Source organism: Bombus vosnesenskii, unplaced genomic scaffold (assembly GCF_011952255.1).
Source record: "Bombus vosnesenskii isolate JDL3184/JDL3185 unplaced genomic scaffold, Bvos_JDL3184-5_v1.1 scf7180000013349, whole genome shotgun sequence".
In the NCBI taxonomy this organism is placed as follows: Eukaryota; Metazoa; Arthropoda; class Insecta; order Hymenoptera; family Apidae; genus Bombus; species Bombus vosnesenskii.
In genome coordinates this window covers 1743442-1762999 of record NW_022882985.1, presented here as the reverse complement: position 1 = coordinate 1762999, position 19558 = coordinate 1743442, and the positions used below count along the sequence as shown (strand labels likewise).

The window sequence follows — 19558 nt, the reverse complement described above, 5'->3', positions numbered from 1 at the left end:
TATCGATGTTTCTGCTTCGATATCTGTTGCACATTCTTTTTTTCCTTTTTGGGTCACGCCGTTATAACGCTTTTCCTTTGTTTCTAATATTTCCAGAATTTATCGAAGAAAGGAAGCAATTATTGGAACTTGTCGGGCCTGAACTGCAATCGATTTACGACGACATGGGAATCGAGGTACGAGAAACAGTGGAATTTCCTTCATGAATTTTCCTTTGTAGCTCGTTAAACTCGAAAATTTAACTCAGTCAACGTTCCTTTGTAGCTTTTACTACTTTTTCCCAGGTAATAGTTTAGAGCTGTTTTATTCAAAATTCACTTAAAATCAGCGTTGATTTGATCTAAAGTAAATCGTAACGAAACATATTATTTTCTGGAAAAATCCGCGAAGGTTTCAAATAATACAAATTTTGTATTGATGAAACGTTTAATTCGTCGTCTGGATGCCTCCGCTATCCGGAGACATAATCCTTTGAACGTTTGAGAATATTAAAGGCAGAGGCACGTGCACGATTCCTCGCCAGAACACTTTGATGTCTGTTTATTAAAGCAACAGCTCCCCTAATACACTTTTCTGCCTATTAATTTCTATCTTATAAGGCAGTTTGCTTTGAACAGATTTCTGAATTACAGTAAAAAAAAGTACAAAACCAAGAGGATCGTATTTTATGTAGCTTGGCAAGTTGCTTGAATGAGAAAATTAATCGTCGAAAGGATGATCATTCTATAAACGAAATCGTTTTAGCAAAAGTGCATCTATTTACCTTTGACAAGCTATTTTTTTATATTTAACAGGTAAATCGCAGAAACACGGTCCGATATTGATAAAGGGTAGCAGGTATTCTGGAAAGTCATCGTTATTGTCGCGAATCTATGCGGATGCCTCTTCCTGGTTGGATTGCACCACGTTCAAAGTGGTTCGACTCTGTGCTTCCACTCCTCGATCAGCGTACAGTCTCGAGCTACTTCGAGTGCTCTGTCAACATGTAGGTTTTCTTTCTGGTTTATTGGATGGGAATCTTCCTAAAGACGCCTCGTTTGATCCGCTTTACCTGAACAATTGGCTGGGCCAAATTCTGAGGCGCATCGAAGAGCAACCGATGATGGAGCAACTGGTGATTCTTCTCGACGATCTTCATCGATTGCATCCTCTTGACTGCGATATCGTCGCTGCTCTGTCTTGGTTGCCATTGAATCTTCCACCAGGTAACGTGTAATTGCCATTGCTAGAATTTCTAAGCGATGGTCACAGTTTCAAATATATCGTTATATAACGATAATACGTACAGTATACGATATATATGTCGGGTTATCATTAGGATTTAAGGCGCGTAACGATTCTTCGTTTGAATTAGCCATTGTTTTACGAAACAGGGAATATATTTACGCGAATAAACAAGATTTTACAAAATATTATGAATAATGAGTTTAATAAATGATAAGTTTAACTATTAATTAGATTAAAGAATAATAAGTTTAACGAACAATAAGAGGAACGAATAATATGTCTTACGAATAATAAATTTAACGAATAATGAGATTAACGATCGATAGGTTTCACGAATAATGAATTTAATTAACGCTATTAACAATGTTCCGGGGTTCAAACGAATCCACGGTCAACGGGATAACTCTTTACTATAAAAATACGATTGCTGAGATACTCGGTAAATTGCTCGATGTATCACTTTCCAAGGCGATCACACGAACGAATATCCGATGAAAATCTTTTTCGCTATACGACTGCATTTGTTTGTTATATGCTCGCTGGAGGCATCGAGAAGGTTCCAATCGTCGTTGCTAGGCAGTTTCTGCCAAGAGTTTGTTGTATACTCTTTGGAAGCATCGAGAAAGATCCAAACGCCGTTGCTAGGCAGTTTCTGTCTGGAGATCGATTCCTAATACAACATGTGTCCCATTATATCGACATCTCCAAAGTACAATTCTATGTGATTTCTAGGGGGAACGATACAACCGATCCACACCTTCGTCAGGCAAAACGTTTATCCCGTGACCGTGGCTACGTTCGGCGACCAGTTGTCACCTCGAACCCACTTTCGCTTTCACAAATATCGAACAATTACAAATGACAATTGCTTAATTACAGTTATGATAAAATCTAGGCTAAAGCATTAGAAGGCTTCCTCAAAATTGCAAAGGGAAGGCTCCGGTTTTCCTTTCATCTCCGACATATAAATAAACAAGAAAGCAAACAACAAACATTGCAAAGTATAAAACGAAACGTACTTTGTTCATCCACTTTAGGAGTGCACTTAATCGTGACTACGGCTCTTCCACCGGAAGTGCTGCGTCTCACCCCAATACAAAAAGAAAGACTACGCAGCAATGAGATTTTAATCGAACTGCAAGATTCGGGTACGGATTTCCACGAGACAGAGAACGTTTTCGACACGTTGGAGAAGTTGATAGGTGAAAACGCGGCTAACAGAATCGGTGCCATTTTGGCTTCCACGGAGTATGGTTTGTCCGAAACGGAGATTCTTGAGGTGATCATGCCAACCGGAGGCGACGGGCCGCTATTTCTAAACGAAGGGCAGTTCAATTTTGGCAGCTGGTGCTTGGTGAGGAGAACCTTCAACGAATATCTCAAGGTAAGTCTGGTTGAAATTTCTGGCAGAAAATTTAGGAAAGAAATCCTTTCCAAAAAGTTAAACGTCTCGACTCGATAATCTTCGAAGATCTTGTTCTTATTTCGAAACTGGCAGAAGAATCCACAAATCCATCAATTCGCTATTCACAGGTTCGCGTAATGGGCGGAAGGCTGCTTTTCTCCTGGCGTTATCCGATTCGCGACTTAGCCCGAAAAAGGTACTTCCCCAATCAGGAAACATTGAAAAGCTACCACGGCGAGTTGGCAAATCTCTTCTTCTCCGAAGATTTCGAAGACAAGGATGACAAATCATCCCCCGAAGAGGAAACTCCGAAGAAAGAGACGCCTTTCCAGAGCAGACCGAGGTCGCAAGACACAGCGTACAATATGAGACACGTGGAAGAGGCTTGGTTACATTTATTGAGAGCCGGCGACGTAGAAAAGTTAAAGAAATTGGCAGTCTGCGCGTTCGATTTCCTCTTAGCAAGCGTGCAAATGATTTCTGTTAGTTATTTGAGGTGTGTTCTCGAGCATTCGAGGAAGTATCTGCTGGAGAGAGATTTGGAATTGGTTTATTATACAGTGAGAAAGTCCAGTGACATTTTGACGAGAGATCCTCTTCAACTTGGCGCGCAGCTGATCTGTTGGCTTAGACCTGTGGCTGAAGATGGCGGAGATTTGGTGAGAAATAGCTGACAGTGTAATTATGTACTTGAAGCAAAATATTCTAATTCGAAATGGCAATAACACTAATTACTGCAAGATTGTTTGATCATAAACAGAAGAAAATTGTGTGATTGAAGGTCAGCAGAATGGTTACGGCAGCGATGGCATGGTGCGATGGTTATACAGCGCCATTATTGGTGCCATTAAATGGCTGGCTCCAACCGCCTCTACCTCTTCAAATTCGTACTTTGTCTTGTCCGCAAGGTGTGAAACTCGTCGAAGCTGCTCCTTCGGGACAGCACGTTATCATTATCCCTTTCCAGGGAGACGCTCAATTATGGCACGTGATGTCTGGGCAATTGGTTCATACTTTTAAAGGTAACTATTTAATTGCTAGTAGCTCACGAAAATATTCGAATTCTTAGCAGAGAATATATTTCTAAATATATTGTATGCGTTAAATGGCAAACAATTTACATTGTAACGTTAATTCGAGCCCTTTGCAAGAGAATAAATTTGTTTCTTTTAAGAAGATTAGCATAGCCTCTAAAGCTTAAAAGTTCTCGCGAGGGAAAAGGAGAAGCAACGATGAAAACTCGTCACTTTATATTCAGTTTGGTAATTTGCTGTGAAAAAGCCTTGTTACGCCACGAGGGTTACCACAGGCTGTATTTTCTAACCGTCGCTCGCGGTCCTACAACGTCGCAGACGGATCGTCGCGGCTGCCCGGCGAACAAACATTGTAGTGGCAAGCGCATGGTTTATTAAGCAGGACGATCTCCAGAAACGTCCACTCGTGGCCGTTATTTTACTTTGCGTAAAAGAATGTGGCGTGATCCGAACGTAGTGGGGGTCGCCTTCCAGAAAAAACGAAAATAATCGAAGGGAGTTCAGTTCCTTCTGACCAGTCAAACATGACACTTTGACAAATCTGACGAGCAAACGAATTTATCTAGAGATATCGCAAAGTCGAGTCAAATTTCTGTAACATCTTCATCATATTATTGTAAAATATATTGTTCTATGTTAACCTGTTTGTTACGACCGTTCGCGGAGAGACGCGGTCGCGAGGAAAACGCGTCAGCGAGAGGCGTAAATTCTCGCTACGATTCGGCGAATCGACGCCGCGAAGTAGTCGTTCCCCTGTTTCGGTTAAGATAACAGAGGTGGTTAAATGAATATGACACAGTAGAGTAAGTTATATTTCACCGTTTATTCCAACAACTTATAACGAAGGCAGTTACGCTGTTACGTATGTACGAGATGAATGAGTGACTGATCTGCGGGTGTGTATACCCGGTGGAAGGATTTTGACCGTTCGAAGGATGTAAAATCAGTACTGTCTTGGGAGACGATGCTGTCTCGGAGGAAAGCTAAGGATGGGTGTGTCTAGCGCACGGGACCATCGAATTTGTTGGTGACGATTTTAGTTAGGAGAGCGAGGGAGTAGGCTTCGTTGTTAATTGGTTAAACGAAGGGTCTTAACCGCCCTCGAGAGAAAGTGGTTAGTGGGAGGAAAGTTGCAGCGTACGTGAGAAAAACTAACTTTCCCTTGTCCAGCCGTGGTAGACAATAGTCTTTAGAAATTCTTCGGAAATAGACGTTTGTTTGGTTTGAAGGACCTTTACTAGGAAATCTATGAGATTTATGGAAGGTACTTGAGACTGTTGAGGGTACGCAGTGAGTATCCGAAGACATCTGGTTGCCATCTTGCCCGCGGTGTGTGGCCTCGGCTAGGTAGAGTGTTACGCGACGTAACACTGTTAATACAGTGTTACATTCATTAAACCACCTCTGTTATCCTAGCCGAAACAGGGGAACGACTATTTCGCGGCGTCGATTAACATAATCGTAGCGAGAATTTACGCCTCTCGCTGACGCGTTCTTCTAGCGACCGCGTCTCTCCGCGAATGGTCCTAACAAGCCTCCTTTGTACGTTGTCCCTGAATCTGTATTTCACGAGCATTTAAATAGCAGCGTCGCTTTAATATGCAATTGAAAATAGGTCAGCTTTTGTGAGAATATAGTTGAAAATAATCCAGCTAACGTATATGATACTTTAAGTGCCATTTTAAGCACGCGATATTGCTATGGTATTTTCGCTTTTTCACAAAACGACGAACATGGAATTTAATACAAGTCTCTGATATATCGATCATGCGAAATAATTATTCTCGTTTCAATATGCGGTATCAGCCCGCCAAAGTCAAATATCAAACAAACAGATTTTTATGTTCAACTTGATATTTTATGAGAAATATTTTTCATTTCAGGGCACTCAAATCCAATTTCATGTTTAGCCGTGACACAGCATTCGCAATATCTACTGACAGGCTCTGAAGACACTTCAATTATAGTATGGGATATGAAAGAGCTGACCTTGAAGTTAAGAATCCAAGAACACATTGCCCCAGTTCTGTGCTTGACGTCCGCGCTCAAGAATTCAGTGATTGTCAGGTTCATAGTTTTATCGTGTAGTAATAATAAGATATCAAAAACGCTTTCTTCCATAATCTTGATTAAAAAAGGTAACCGGAAAAATGGGAAAAGATTTCAATCTTCTCCGAGTACTTCTTATTTGTATTAATTATAGATTGTTCTATAAGTTATTTCGTTTCGTATTTATCAACTAACGCCAAACCTTTCGCTTTCCATTAGCGGTGGCGAAGACTCGAGAATAATCGTCACCAGTCTCCTAACCGGCGATGTTCTCATCAAAGTGGACCACCACAGAGGGCCAGTAAAGTCCATTCGCGTCGATTCTGCGGGAGAAATTCTGGTTTCCGGTTCTTCCGACTGTACAGTCTGCTTATGGTGTCTAGAAAGATTCACATTGTTAAAAAGCATCGTTTTACCATCCGCCGTGACTGTGCTCGACGTATCGGCCGATTCGGTGTTCCTATTGGCAGCCTGCGAAGATCAGAAATTATATTTGAGATCTCTGGCCACGGGAACTGAGGTCCACACGTTGAGAGGTCATCAAGGTGAAGTGAAAAGTATCTGCTTGGCGAAAGATTGCAGAAGAGCCATTGCTGGAGGAGCGAAGGGAAAGGTTTCCGTTTTCGATATGCACAGTGGACGATTGACGAGAACGTTGCTGGCGAATCCTTCGGCGGATGTTACCGCCGTCAAGGTAAATTACAGATTTCGTATTTATGATTTTATATTAATAAAAAAAGGTAGAATGGAAAATGAGTAAACATTTATTGAAATTGGAATTAATCGTCGTAGCAAATTACCTTTTCTATTTGCATGTTAAATTACAAGTAGTGAAAGATCAAAATTAATCTTTCATATATAATATAATTTTTCAATTCAATTTTTTGCGAAAAGGTGACGGAGAAGGACGACTTCCTGATAACAGCTTCCGGCGATCGAGTGGCTTACTGGAGTTTCCGTGGCGAGGAGATACACGCTAAACCCGCGAAATTCGTGAAGGAGGTATCGTTGCACCCACACACTGCTCCCATATCTTGTTTGGATATATCCAGGGACGGAGCAATGGCAGTTACCGGTGGAGTCGATTCTCTCGTAAATCTGTGGCAATTGAATACTCACGAATTGCTTTCCACTTTCGAAGGACATATCGCTAGCGTCACCTGCATTGCATTCTCAGCTTCTGGTTTATTTGTTGCTTCTGGTAGGTCTGTAGATAAAATACATTAGAGCCTGCCATACGTATACGTATATGGCAGATACTATAACAAAAATTTCATTTATTTACCTTGTTTGTATGCTTTTTTTGCAATACTAGTTTTGCAAATACTACCATAATTTTGTATTGCCTTTAATACCGAAGAAAAACCCATTTCTTTTTTCAATCAAAATACATTAAAGTACAATAGTTCAATAACCAAGTAACAAAGCATGAAATTGATACAATACAGTAACAAGAAATTAAATTGGAAACAGGTTCTGAGGACAAAACAGTTCGTGTATGGGGTCTGACCTTAGGTTTACTGGTATCGACATTTAGACACCAGGCACCTGTTACTGCAGTCACATCTATGTTTGACGGCCGAAGAATAGTGAGTTCTGATAGAGCTGGTACAATCCGAGTTTGGGCAGCTGATACCGGCACCCTAATCCAATCAGTATGTGGGCCTGGTCGCTGTTTCACTGTTTCTTCCGATATGAGGTACGATACAGTGGCTGTAATTAATAAATTGAGATACTGTTTGTTCGACCAATCGCGGGCAGACGTAGTCGCTAGAAGAGACGTCAACGGGAGTCGTAAATTCCCGTTACGATTATAACAATCGACACCACGACTCGATCGATCCGTTGATTTCCGTTGAGATAATAGGGGTGATTGAGTTTGTATAACACTGCGATTCACAGAATTATAAATTATATATTACCAACACTTAGATTACACTGATGAGCATAGATAGATAGATAATCACTTATCGCACGTAGATAAGGTAGATATTGTAATATCGGTATATATTAAAGGTGTAATTTTGTCCGATTAATTATAATTTATTAATAATGGATTGAAAATACAGATATTAGTTAGACAGAGAAACGATGTTTGATTAACAGGAAAACTAAATGCAACGCTCGTATTTACATCAAATAACTTGACAACTATTTGGTAACTTTCTTTCTCTCTCTCTCTCTCTCTCTCTCTCTCTCTCACTAGCAACTCTAACGCTCGACAACACTCACAACTCAATTCTAACCACTCTATGCTTCTCGACGTCTCGATCAACTCTGACCCTCGCCAATGCATTCCTGCTCGGTCCTGCGCGCGCACACACACGCACACACACGCACGCACGCACACACGCACACACACGCACGCACGCACACACAGCCGATCTCCAATCAAAGCTATTCTACGATATTACAATATGTACGTTAGAGCAGGGCTCTTATAATTGGATTTAATGTATTAGTGGACGTAGCACTATAAGATATTTAGGTGAGGAAATGTATGCTCGACAATACCGAGACCGACTCTCGCGTTATGCTTAGACTGCCCCGATAGGCGTTAGCGTTAGACTTAGTAATTGACTTTTCCAACGATGTAGAAGAAGTAAAGTTGAGCGACGATGCTGTGTCGGAGGAAAGCTAGTGATGGGTGTGTCTGGCGCACGGGATCATCGGATTTGTTGACGCCATTTTAGGTTAGGAAGCGGGGGCAATATACATTGCCTCGGATTGGACAAACGAAGGTTGGTGGACTAGGAAGGGTCTTAACCCCGCCCTCGATAGAAAGTTGCTATTAGGAAGCATCGTACGTGAGAAAAACTAACTTTCCCGTGTAGCAGATATTTTAGTGAAATTTGCTTTCTTGTATTAATTCTTAATATTTCTCGAGTTTTTTATAATACCAATACAGTCGCCTTGTTTCAATTTTTCCTACAATGATCGTTATTTGAATAATTTATTAACAATAATAATTATAATTATAATAAATTAGCAATTGCGATGTTTTTAGATTTAATTGTCTTCCTCTTTTCTAAATTTCAGATACGCGGTATGCGGAACAGGAGACAATCAATTAAGAATAGTAAGTTTAGGTGTTGGTCCTGAAGAAAAGTACCAAGTGTCGCATTCTCAAGAAATTACTTGTCTAGTAGTTACTCCAGATTCTCAGTCACTGATTACGGGCTCGAGAGACATGAGTTTGAAGGTTTGGCAGCTCGCTGGCGGCAAATTATCTCAGGTTTATACATGTTATAATAATAACTTTAAATTCCTACATTTAATTTAGAAAAATCTTTGGAAATGAAGAAAGTACAACAGATTTTCATTCAGGTCCTCGTTGGTCACACGGATCACGTCACCTGCGTCGCAGTTTCTGTGCTCGACAAATCCATCGTAGTTTCTGGTTCCAAGGATGCGAACCTGATCGTCTGGGACATAAATACTGGCAGCGATCTGCATACCTTAAAAGGCCATTTAGGTTATGTAACCTGCGTAAAATTGTCGTGTGATGGAACTCTAGCAGCGTCTGGAAGCGAAGACAAGAGTTTGATCATTTGGGACACGAAGAAGGGCTGTTCACTGAGCAGCATAATGTTACACGTCCCTGTGTTAGGTGTCGAGGTTGCCACGGATATGTCGAGGCTCGCGTTGCATTTACTCGAACACAAATGCATGCCTATTCTATGTTTGCATAATACTCCAGCGCAGTATGTGAAATTACCGGATTACGTAGCACCTTGGTGCGATACCAGAGATTTGAGACCACCTGGACGGAAGAGACCCAATAAGAGATTATTGAAGAAAGAAGTGTCATTGGATAGCGACACGTGGCATAGGAAATATGGCCATCTCACTTCAGGTATTGCTGACGATGATTACAGTGCATTATATTCAAAATTAAACTATTATATAATTCCAGGAGTTTTAACGTCATCGATAGAGGATGGATTACAACGACGATTCAGCGTAAGCGCTTCCATGGACGAGATCAGCAAAGTTGGATTAACGAGTAGTCCATCCGGTTTAGGACCGGAACAGGCTGCACTCGCCCAGTCCCAACACTTTGATCAACTCGAAGCACTTTGGAATAAACAGTCGCCACCTGCTAGACCTCGTGCTCATGGTAGGACTTTGTCGAAGCAAAGTTCTTTGCAAGCTACGCGAATATCAGATTCTGAGGAAGAAGGTGAGTTTAAGAGAATTATTTAATTTAATTAAGAAAAGCCATTTATTTATTTATGATTATTCGCGCCAGCAAAACTTTTTGCTGCACCGAGGACAGAGATAATAAAATGTCATTAGAAGCTGAAATTGAAATGTTATTTTTTCCCCAGGTGTACCAGACTAAAGCGATACTTTGTTAGAAACTAAACGGACTAAATCCTAATCGTCGTACTTTCTTCTTTTTTCCACTGTCTTTCTAAGTAACAGAGAAGAAAAATAGTAAGTAGGAAAAAAAAAACACGAAAGGAAAACGTCTCTAAGGTAAAGCTCTAAATTACAAATTTCTCGTGTCTGACGCAATAAACATGAATATATATATATAAAAATATAGGTACACATATGTATATCATTATTAGAGGAGAAATAAATTAACTTTATTTATTTTCATCCCCCATTCCCAACCTTTTTAGGGATCATTTTTAACAAAGATTATAAATAAATTACTTCGATGTACCTTACTTGTATCTGACGAAATTATTGTCTTTTATAAGTGAACAATAAGAATCAGCCATTTTTTGTGTGGAACAGATGTTTATATTTATCATTTTAATTATTAAATTTCATTTAAACAGAAAATATTTTGGTCCTTGTAAATAATTACCCTCTAGTACAAGAGTTGCAGCTAATAGTAATTTAAAATTAGTTTTTCAGTTGTTTTTGATAATAATGCGAAACGATTTGCCATGCTTTTGGCGCCATGAATCCTTCTGGTGGATTTTCCCCGGATTTTGTTAAATCTGAAATAACGGTATATTAATGTTTATTAGTACTGTTTTTTTTATTATTATTTGGATGTTTCATAGAAATGTTTTTATATAAATCTTGTATTTATTCTAATGCGATATTTCGTGTTTTTAATGCAATTTACATTTATGGTTGACAATTTAATTCATTATTTTTTTTTAGATTTTTTAAAATAAGAAGTGAAATAAGAAATTGTTTTTTAAGATAATTTCGTTACTAATGATTCATTTCTAATGATTTCATTAATAAAATAGGCAAGATAGGATATACAAAGTAATTACAGGAAGATTTAGAAGAAAAAGAAAAGAAACACGTACATGAAAAAAATATAACTCACTTCGCATTTTAGTTACTGATATGAAAATAAAATCTTGCGATCGCTCTGGCTCGAAGAAGGCCATTTTCTTTTTCTATTGTAAGCTGCCATCCTAAGCCGTATGATTTTGAGATTCTGAAGACCCGGTGCCATCGACAGTACCTTCGAGCCGTGCGTTCCATCGTACAGATTTCCTAATTTTACAATTAAAGCGACCGCTGATTTATCACGATAATGAAATATCAGAATTCCTTCGATATAACAATAAAATTACTTCGCACAATAAATCAAGAATAAAAGCGTACGATTTTTAATTTTTTATGCGAGTAATCTTAGGAATCAAGGCACAAGTGAAATTCGTCTTATCAGAATATTACCGTCCGGGGTTTTAGATCTGTCAGGATGCGGCAAACCCGCGGGATCACGACCAACGACGAAGAAATTTGCCCCAGCCATCAATCTTCCTTTGGCGTGCCATTGCACCTAAAATAAAAATCGCAAATTTTAAACAATTCTCAAATTTAAAATATTTATATCTCTTCGAAATACTACGCTTCTCTTATTCCATCAATCTTAATTGTTGATTAATTTTTTAGGGAAATAAATAATACCTCTGTAGGGCCAGCGTAAAGCATCGGGCTTGGAAAAATAGCGAGGATGGTGTCTTCGTGCAATACACCCTCCTCGAGAACACTTTGGTGTTGGTTTATCAGAACTGATAATGGTACGTCGTCTTCTTTCGTCCATCCTCCCAGAGGATGCAGTAGAAGAACTGGTTTCTTACAACCACGTTCCTCCACGAGGTATCTTCTGGTATCCTGGTATTAATTTGAATAATAATTACATTAAAAGAGAAGAAGAATAGGAATTTTTGCGCAGGAAAAAGTAAATCTCGTAATTGATTGGATTTATTGGACTTTCTTTAACTCTCAACTAGGTTCTTATCAAAATAATGGAAACTTAATTAATTTTGCTTCGTATCGAACCTCCTTTAAAGCAAATAATTTTATCTCTTATATTATACTTGAAATTTGTTGTTTTCGATGAGAACTAACCTGCATTAACTCTTGTGCGTGGTCATTGTGAATCGGATTTCTCAACTGGAAGGCGAAAACAGCATCCGCTTCCATTTCTCTGCACTTTTTACGAATTTCGTTTGGCGTGAGCCTGTACTTGTCGAAACCATCGTTCCACTTAATCCTTTCCAGAACTTCTAATTCTCCTCCAACCAGCCAATCACCCGATTCGTGGATCATTCTGACGTAAGGATGTCCAAGGTCGTTTGTACCAAATTCTCTGCTACACCTGTTGCAATGTTTCCGATTTATTTTCACATAAGAGGAGACTAACTACTAACTAGAAATAATAATTTACTGAAAAAACATAATCGAACCTTTCTTCTTTTCGGTGAGCGAAAAATTCTGGTCTCCTCAGAATTGCGATATCTTGACCGTTGTACTTCAAGGTCAGTGCCGGTGCTGTAGTATAGTTTTCCTTCTGCTCTGTGCTAACCGGAAGCACGATTGATATCGATTGATTAATCACGTCCCCATTTTGTTCGATAGTTTTGAAGTGTTGACACTTGAAAATAACATACACACACGCACATTTTATTTGTTATCTCGTTAGAAAAATCTATCTCTATTCTACAACTTTTTACCTTTACAAACTTAGTGTTTCATAATTAATATCGTCCAAAGATAGAACTCGTTTCTCTATGCTTAAATCTCATGCAATTCGTTAATCAAATTTTAATTACGCACCTGCAAATATTGGTACTCCCTCATGAAACCTGTGAGCGGAGTAGCCCAACCTTCAGCGAGTACTTGAACCCATTGCAAGTCAACCTTACTGATGTTGATACCTTAAATTGAGCATATTGATTTGAGGAATTAGGCAATTATCAAGTACTATATATCAAATGGAAATTGTTTACATAAAAGCTTATCTCTTTGTCAATTGGAAACATCAATTTGGAAAAGAACTTTCTCTATCTTATCTGTGTGTATCGTGGCAATTTATGAATATTTGATGTTTCGCATGTGAATTATTTTAGCCGGAAATGTTTACGTGCCACAACATTCTATGACACCTCCAAATCTTTATATTTTCGTAATTTCGTAAGCAAATTACATGATGTCAGAAATAAAGAACCATCCACGTGTTTTTTAGCCACAGCGTAGTAGTCACTTGCTTGTCCAATCAACAAAAGACAAGAAAAAGTGGAATTATTTTGCAAACCAAGGCAATAATTAAAATGCAAAATACAGAATTAAGTGAGAAAACATTTGCAACGTACTCGGAAGATTCTCCGCCTCTTTTCTCGCCTCCTCTATCTTCCTCTCCTCGACGAACAGTTCCTGAACCTGATCTCGAGTCTTGGGAAGAATTCCCTGGGTCCTCAACAACTCGATCACCATTCTCGTCGAGGTCTGCAAATTATGAAATTCCGTATCCACGATGAGATCAGGAGTTTTGGGCGTTTCATATTCCTGGCCGATGCCTGTGAAGCTTTTAATCATCCCTTTTCTAGCTTTCTCGTAGAGGCCTTTCACGTCTCTGACTTCGCACGTCTTCACGGAAGCTTTCACGAAGATCTCGAAGAACTTCAAGTTAAAATCTTCGTGTATCTTCCTCGCCAGCCTTCTGTCCGCCTCGAAGGGCGAAACGAGGCTGCAAATGGTGATCACACCGCAATCAGAGAACAATTTTGCTACTTCAGCAGCTCTTCGCACGTTCTCTTCGCGATCTTCTTTCGAGAAGCCCAGGTTCCGGTTTAATCCGTGACGAAGATTATCGCCGTCCAGGCTGTAGGCTGGCAGTCCCTGCAAAAGCAAGTTTATATGATCCTGAAGCGTTAAAAAATTGAGGTCCGATCGAGAGTCTGGCAATTTGCAAGTTTCGAGATATGGCAATTTGAGAATTTCGAACTTTAGAGCAAAAAGTTTACTTGAGAAACCAGGTAATTTTCCAGCTCGAACGAGATGGACGTCTTGCCAGCACCGGACAGCCCTGTCAACCAAATCGTACAGCCACAAAATTCTTTGAATTTTCCATAGGCTTCCCCTCGTCTCTCCCTCGACACGTGGTGTATTTGTTTGATCACATTCGTCGCGAGAACCTGCAAATATTTCAACGCGGGACGTTTCAAAGCGACGTATCTTTTATTTGCTGTTTGAAATTTTCAAGTAAATTAGGAGATCAATACACTTTATCCGATTTAGAGTCATCGAAATATTACTGAAAATAATTAATTCGACGGTTGATTATTTTACATACGACTGGATAAATCATTAAAAATACGTGTGTTATTATACCCGATTATTCTTCTGTGTATTTCGATTTTCCATCGAAGATTTCGTATATATCCCCATTATACGGAATATTTGATCATTAAGTTTCGTGCAACGATAAGGATCTTATAAAATACTCGACGATTGATTCTACTGTTTTTAAATGTCCACTGTGCAACGATCTATTCGACCAATTCGTTTCTCCGCGAATGAGATAAATTCAACTTAATAGCGACATCTAAAATAGAGGCAATGGCGCCGATCGAATGTTCGATTTTCTTATTCGATAAAGAACACTATCGATTGCTATCTATCCAGGCGTGTAGTTCTGCATCGACTACGCGGCTGTCGAGCATTTCTGTCCAGCGAGTTCCGTCAAACGAGGAAGTGGAAAGGAAAGCTGGATCGGGTGGGGATCGGAGAATTTCTCGCTCTACGTAAGATATTTTTCCGAGGAAATGAGCATTTTAGGAAGCTCATGGAATTTTAGCTACGTATTAAGGTGGATATAACGTACACGTAATTGAAGTTTAAGGCAGCCTACGCTATCGAGCCTCGAGGTTTCCACATTTAACAGGTAATCCTCTTCATTTACTATTTATTTATTTCTTATTTCTTATTTAATACTACATTTTGTCAGAAGCCTAATATACGACGTGAAACTGTCAGGAATATCATATTGAAAAATGTCAAAGGTACAGAAGCACAAGGTACGTAATTCGATGAAATTCTGAATGAATGTAAGTTGCGTGCGCATAGATATGGCGCTTCGTAGACGCGTGTCTATGTGTAAGAAGCAGAAGTAGCGAGTTCAGTTTGCCCGAAAAGTTTTGTTTCGTTCCTGGCACGTGCTGACGTGCACTCTCCCGCTCTTCCGTGTGCTATATTTTTGCCAGCGACTGTACTCGGAGAAATAGCTCAAAAAATATCGGAAATGGGAAATCGCAAAGGGAACTGAACTTTACGTAATACGCTTTACTGATACTTGTCCGCTTTACTTGTTTACTGATACTTGTTATTGTTTACATTTGTTCACAGTAGAACGACTGTTTGAGATTAAATCGCCCTTTAACGCTCAGACGTTTTCGGCTCTAATAGAATTAAGCTTTCGTCCTTTTTATTAGCATTTGCGAAATTCTAAGAAGACTGGCGCAAAATGAAGAGAGGGTAACCTGTTCTTCTCTGCTCGTTGATTTGGAAATGTAATATAATTTTTCCATTACGTAACGCTTTCTTTGTGAACTTCGTCTACATACAAGTATAACGAAACTGAAAAAAGAAACAACATTTTGGAAGTAGTTGTGTTGTTACAATTACAGATACCGGAAAGACAAGGCAAATTACTTCACGAAATACGAGCCCACTTGTAAGATAAGAAGTTCATTTGTTTAAGCAAACGAAAGATTTACCAATTAGGTAACCGTTATTAGTAGTTTCATTGCAAAAAACTGTAACACAGACTTTCTAAAACTGAAATACTATGAATTATCTGCACTTGAATTATTACTTAAAATTACACATCGTTAATTATGTAATTTAAAGGGTCATCGCTGGTACGGTTGGCCAAAATTTCATTTACCTGTTAAATGATAAATAACAAATTAAAGAAATGTTCTAATATTTTAGTTATGAATGAAAAGACTAATATTTCGGCCGTGAATTATTAGTAATAATTATAACATAATTAAATAATTATGTTATAATTATATTATAAATTATTATATAATTACATTATAAATTATTATATAATTATATTATAAATTATTATATAACTATATTATAATATTGTCACGCACGCGCCGTAAAGTAGACTGAAACTACCAATAGCGCGAGTGGGCGTTCCTATTTGAAATTTGAATAAATTTTAATAATTTGTATAGAAACCAAATTCGAACCTCACAACCTCGACGGAATAACCTGTCACATGATGACCCCACTATAGACCTAAATATAAATAAGCGTAGCGACATAATAGAAGCGAAATAATTCCTTATTTTTAGAGTAGTTAATTCTTCAGTTTTGTGTGACTTTTTTTTTCATGTGACTTCTTGATAAAGCAAAACTCAGGAGTCTATATTCATATAACGCTTCTTTCTTTCTATTTTGAAGTGAAGATAGAATATGCTGACTAATCGTTGCGGGGAAGAAGCTGTTAAATATTGTTTATTCCTTAATTCGTTTCCTTAAAACGATGCACAAATTGTGAATATTAGAGGCAATCCCAATTGCTCAGCAATAATCTAAATCTAAATACGAATAACTCGAAGAGCAAGATCTAACGAAAACTCACGCGATTAGTTTTCCCATCGCATCCTTTGACTTCATTTTTCTGATCCATCGTTGTCCAAAAAGCTCCTCTCCTATTACTGCTATATATATATAGTATTATTCGAATTGAACACGATATTAAAATCAAGTGAAATACCAAACTTTCGCTCAGTAATCTCTTGGAAATGTAACGAATTAACGATAACGACTCGCGCGGCTGTACTGAGTACCTGGTGATACGTGTTCCTTTATATATCATCGGTAACACGTATTGCTCGTGAGAGGGGAGAAACGACACATTCATACTCTCTTGTTCTCTGAATAAAGGAAAAACTCGTGCCGCTGGAAAAACTCGAGGACAGCGAAATTTCTCGTTTCGTAATTGAAATAGTTCAATGATGTCGGCGTCTAATTTTCAGTAGTCAGCGATGTCTAGAAGACGATTTGTAGGTTATCATAGAGAAAAGAATGAAAGTTGTATAATGAGTTGAAATTATTCCGATTTATATTGGGATACCAATAATTGTCGTCAATAAAACGTAAGGTCACAGTGTCTCTCGTTCTGTTCGCCAACAAGTGGCGAACAAAGTTGCCCACAAGTTTGTAAATTTTTCGAACAAGTTTGACTATTCACGACGCGATGCATTTGAGATTCTATCGAAGCTGGACCTGATCATTCCGACGTCAATTTTTCTGAAGGTACGTAGAAAATAAGCTGTAACTCGAAAACAAAGTCTATGCTAAGCTATGTTTATACGAATTCTTCTTATTTCATTGTGCTAAATCGTGCAACATCTTTGTTACGAGACAAGCAACAGGTCCGGACGTTTATTGAGTTTAGAAATATTCATGTTATAATATACTCTATTCATGTTAGAAATATTCTGATTCGGTGTAAACGCCGTGCCAGCGTTTATCGAGATTGATAGGGATAACTGATCGCAACGAATTGGCCATACAACGTTGTTATGAAACAATAATTATTAAATTGTTACAAAGTTTCCCTTTATTTTATGAATATGAGAGAAACAAATTTATTAGTTTTAGGTTATTTGCAATAGCTAGCAGAAAGATTTTGAATACGTTACGAACGTACTATAGCTTCGAATCATGTTCCTATTTCAGGTATTGTGGAATATTGATATTCCACGATTGGGCGTTGTTACACGTATAATTCGTGGCAGATTGTAGCAATTACAGTTTTCTTTCATGGCTATTCTGGGAACTAGATTGTGTGGTTACTTGCAGTGTGCGTTAAAACGCATAAATGGTTCACATTAGTGCAAATTTAAAACTCAGTTGATATCCCATATACATGATACTGTATATATTAAACTTTGCACTCACCTTTACGAGATTATATCTATTAGAATTTACGTAATGCCTTTAACAAATAAGCCAAGCAAGGGCGATGCCTATCTACTGGGGTTATTATTTAAAAAGATTTCTAAGCAGAGTTTTTTCCAGTTTTGTATATATTTTGTATATACATGTGGCGACACGGGCCACGGAACTTTTCAATGGCTCCGGATGCAAAGCGCGACGCTGCCAAAGCGCAACACCGACGTGCCCAATGTACCATCGATATCTTCACACTCTTTCCGCCGAATTCTCGGAAGAGCATACACGTGCCAGCACTGGCGGCACATCTAATGAATGCACGCTAGTGGGGGATATCGATGGGCTACGAAGGGAAGAATCTGCGCGATCCGAAACAAAAGCAGAGTCAGTCTGTCTTGCGCCATTAAATGTGTAACTTCTCGGTACTATTTGCATAGCAACGCGTCGAACGATCTCGCGGTGTCTATCGTTATTTGTTAGTTGTTACCTGTTGTCTGTTAAGTGTAATTGTTAGTTGTTAATTGTTAACTCTGATTGTTGATTAGTTCTAATAAAACTATTGTTCGTTAAAAACACCAAGAGTAGTTACTTACGCACCTATCACCATACCTACCTCATACATATAATGCAATACAATGAAATACAATGCAATATAATGAAATTGTACAATACAATATACAGTATAATGAAATTATACGATACAATATACAATATGATGAAATTAGTAGTAGAATATTATGAAATACAGGGAAAGACATAACGCAATAGCGCATTTTGTATTTATGTTTTCTTTGTCTTGCGTATGATAAATTCTATCAAATTATAGTTGAAATATCTTTTAAACTAACCAGCTATCGACCATGATTACCCTGAGAATTTCTTTCGTAGAACAATCAGATAGTTCAATGTATGTAAAAAAAGAAGAAAATTTCCATTTGAAAAATTTGCTTATTTCCTGCAATTTGCTTTTATTCGAACTAGTAGCGTGACATGATCTATCCTGTATATCGATAGTCTGACGGCTCTTTAACATGCCAAAATGAAGTGTTGGAGAGAAAATGATGGAAAACTTTTGCACCACACTGTATATTCTGCTCGCATGAACCGGTGAAGACAACGAGGGGAAATTAATAAACTTTGTTAATCGCTGAATAAACCAGTTTGTCGATCCGTTCACTTGTTTGTCTGTTTGTAAAATTGTCCATTTTTCCCTGCCAGTGCTTTCATTCGATGTTCCCACCTACTTTATTATCGTTTTATTTTATCGCACTCTTTCTTAGCTCTATTACATGGGTTGAGCTACGAAAACTATTCTGTGCAAAGCTGTTTCAATAAACGTGGATCTGCGAGATGCTTCTTTAAAGAATTATCGCCGGAGAATTCCCGGTTTTTCAGGATCGTTGAGCTTTTACGTGCGGAGAAAATGAAAGAATGATGTCCAGGAGTATAAAGACCATAAAGAAAAAATTCTGTTCTCTACCAGCGAAGAAATAAATCTCGAAGATATTCTCTTTGCTTTTCGTAAAAATTGGCTTGTTCCATTTAACAAAGAAATTAAATTTATTGCACAGGGATAAAAGAATCGCAGGGATAAAGTCTCGCAGATATTTTATAATTGATTTTTATATTAATTTACTTAGCTGCACTTTTTATGATCTTC

At 38.4% G+C, this 19558-nt stretch overlaps 2 protein-coding genes across 2 annotated transcripts; one reads left to right on the top strand and one right to left on the bottom strand.

Annotated features, from left to right (window-relative positions):
• The first annotated feature begins 417 nt into the window (after positions 1 to 417).
• On the top strand, positions 418 to 10147 carry LOC117236589 (NACHT domain- and WD repeat-containing protein 1-like). The gene is made up of 13 exons (XM_033499675.1): positions 418 to 424; positions 795 to 1205; positions 2265 to 2611; positions 2761 to 3291; positions 3414 to 3654; positions 5550 to 5733; positions 5935 to 6409; positions 6610 to 6916; positions 7189 to 7414; positions 8755 to 8950; positions 9043 to 9571; positions 9632 to 9898; positions 10047 to 10147. The coding sequence occupies exons 1-13, from the start codon at positions 418 to 420 to the stop codon at positions 10058 to 10060; spliced, it is 3735 nt and encodes a 1244-aa protein (XP_033355566.1). The 3' UTR covers positions 10061 to 10147.
• A 1173-nt stretch (positions 10148 to 11320) lies between these two features.
• LOC117236460 (bifunctional 3'-phosphoadenosine 5'-phosphosulfate synthase 2-like) lies at positions 11321 to 14468 on the bottom strand. The gene is made up of 8 exons (XM_033499436.1): positions 14314 to 14468; positions 13947 to 14117; positions 13296 to 13821; positions 12760 to 12860; positions 12390 to 12577; positions 12052 to 12301; positions 11608 to 11814; positions 11321 to 11479 (listed from the first exon to the last, which is right to left on the bottom strand). Exons 1-8 carry the CDS (start codon positions 14368 to 14370, stop codon positions 11336 to 11338), a joined length of 1644 nt encoding a protein of 547 aa, XP_033355327.1. The 5' UTR covers positions 14371 to 14468; the 3' UTR covers positions 11321 to 11335.
• Between the last annotated feature and the right edge of the window lie 5090 nt (positions 14469 to 19558).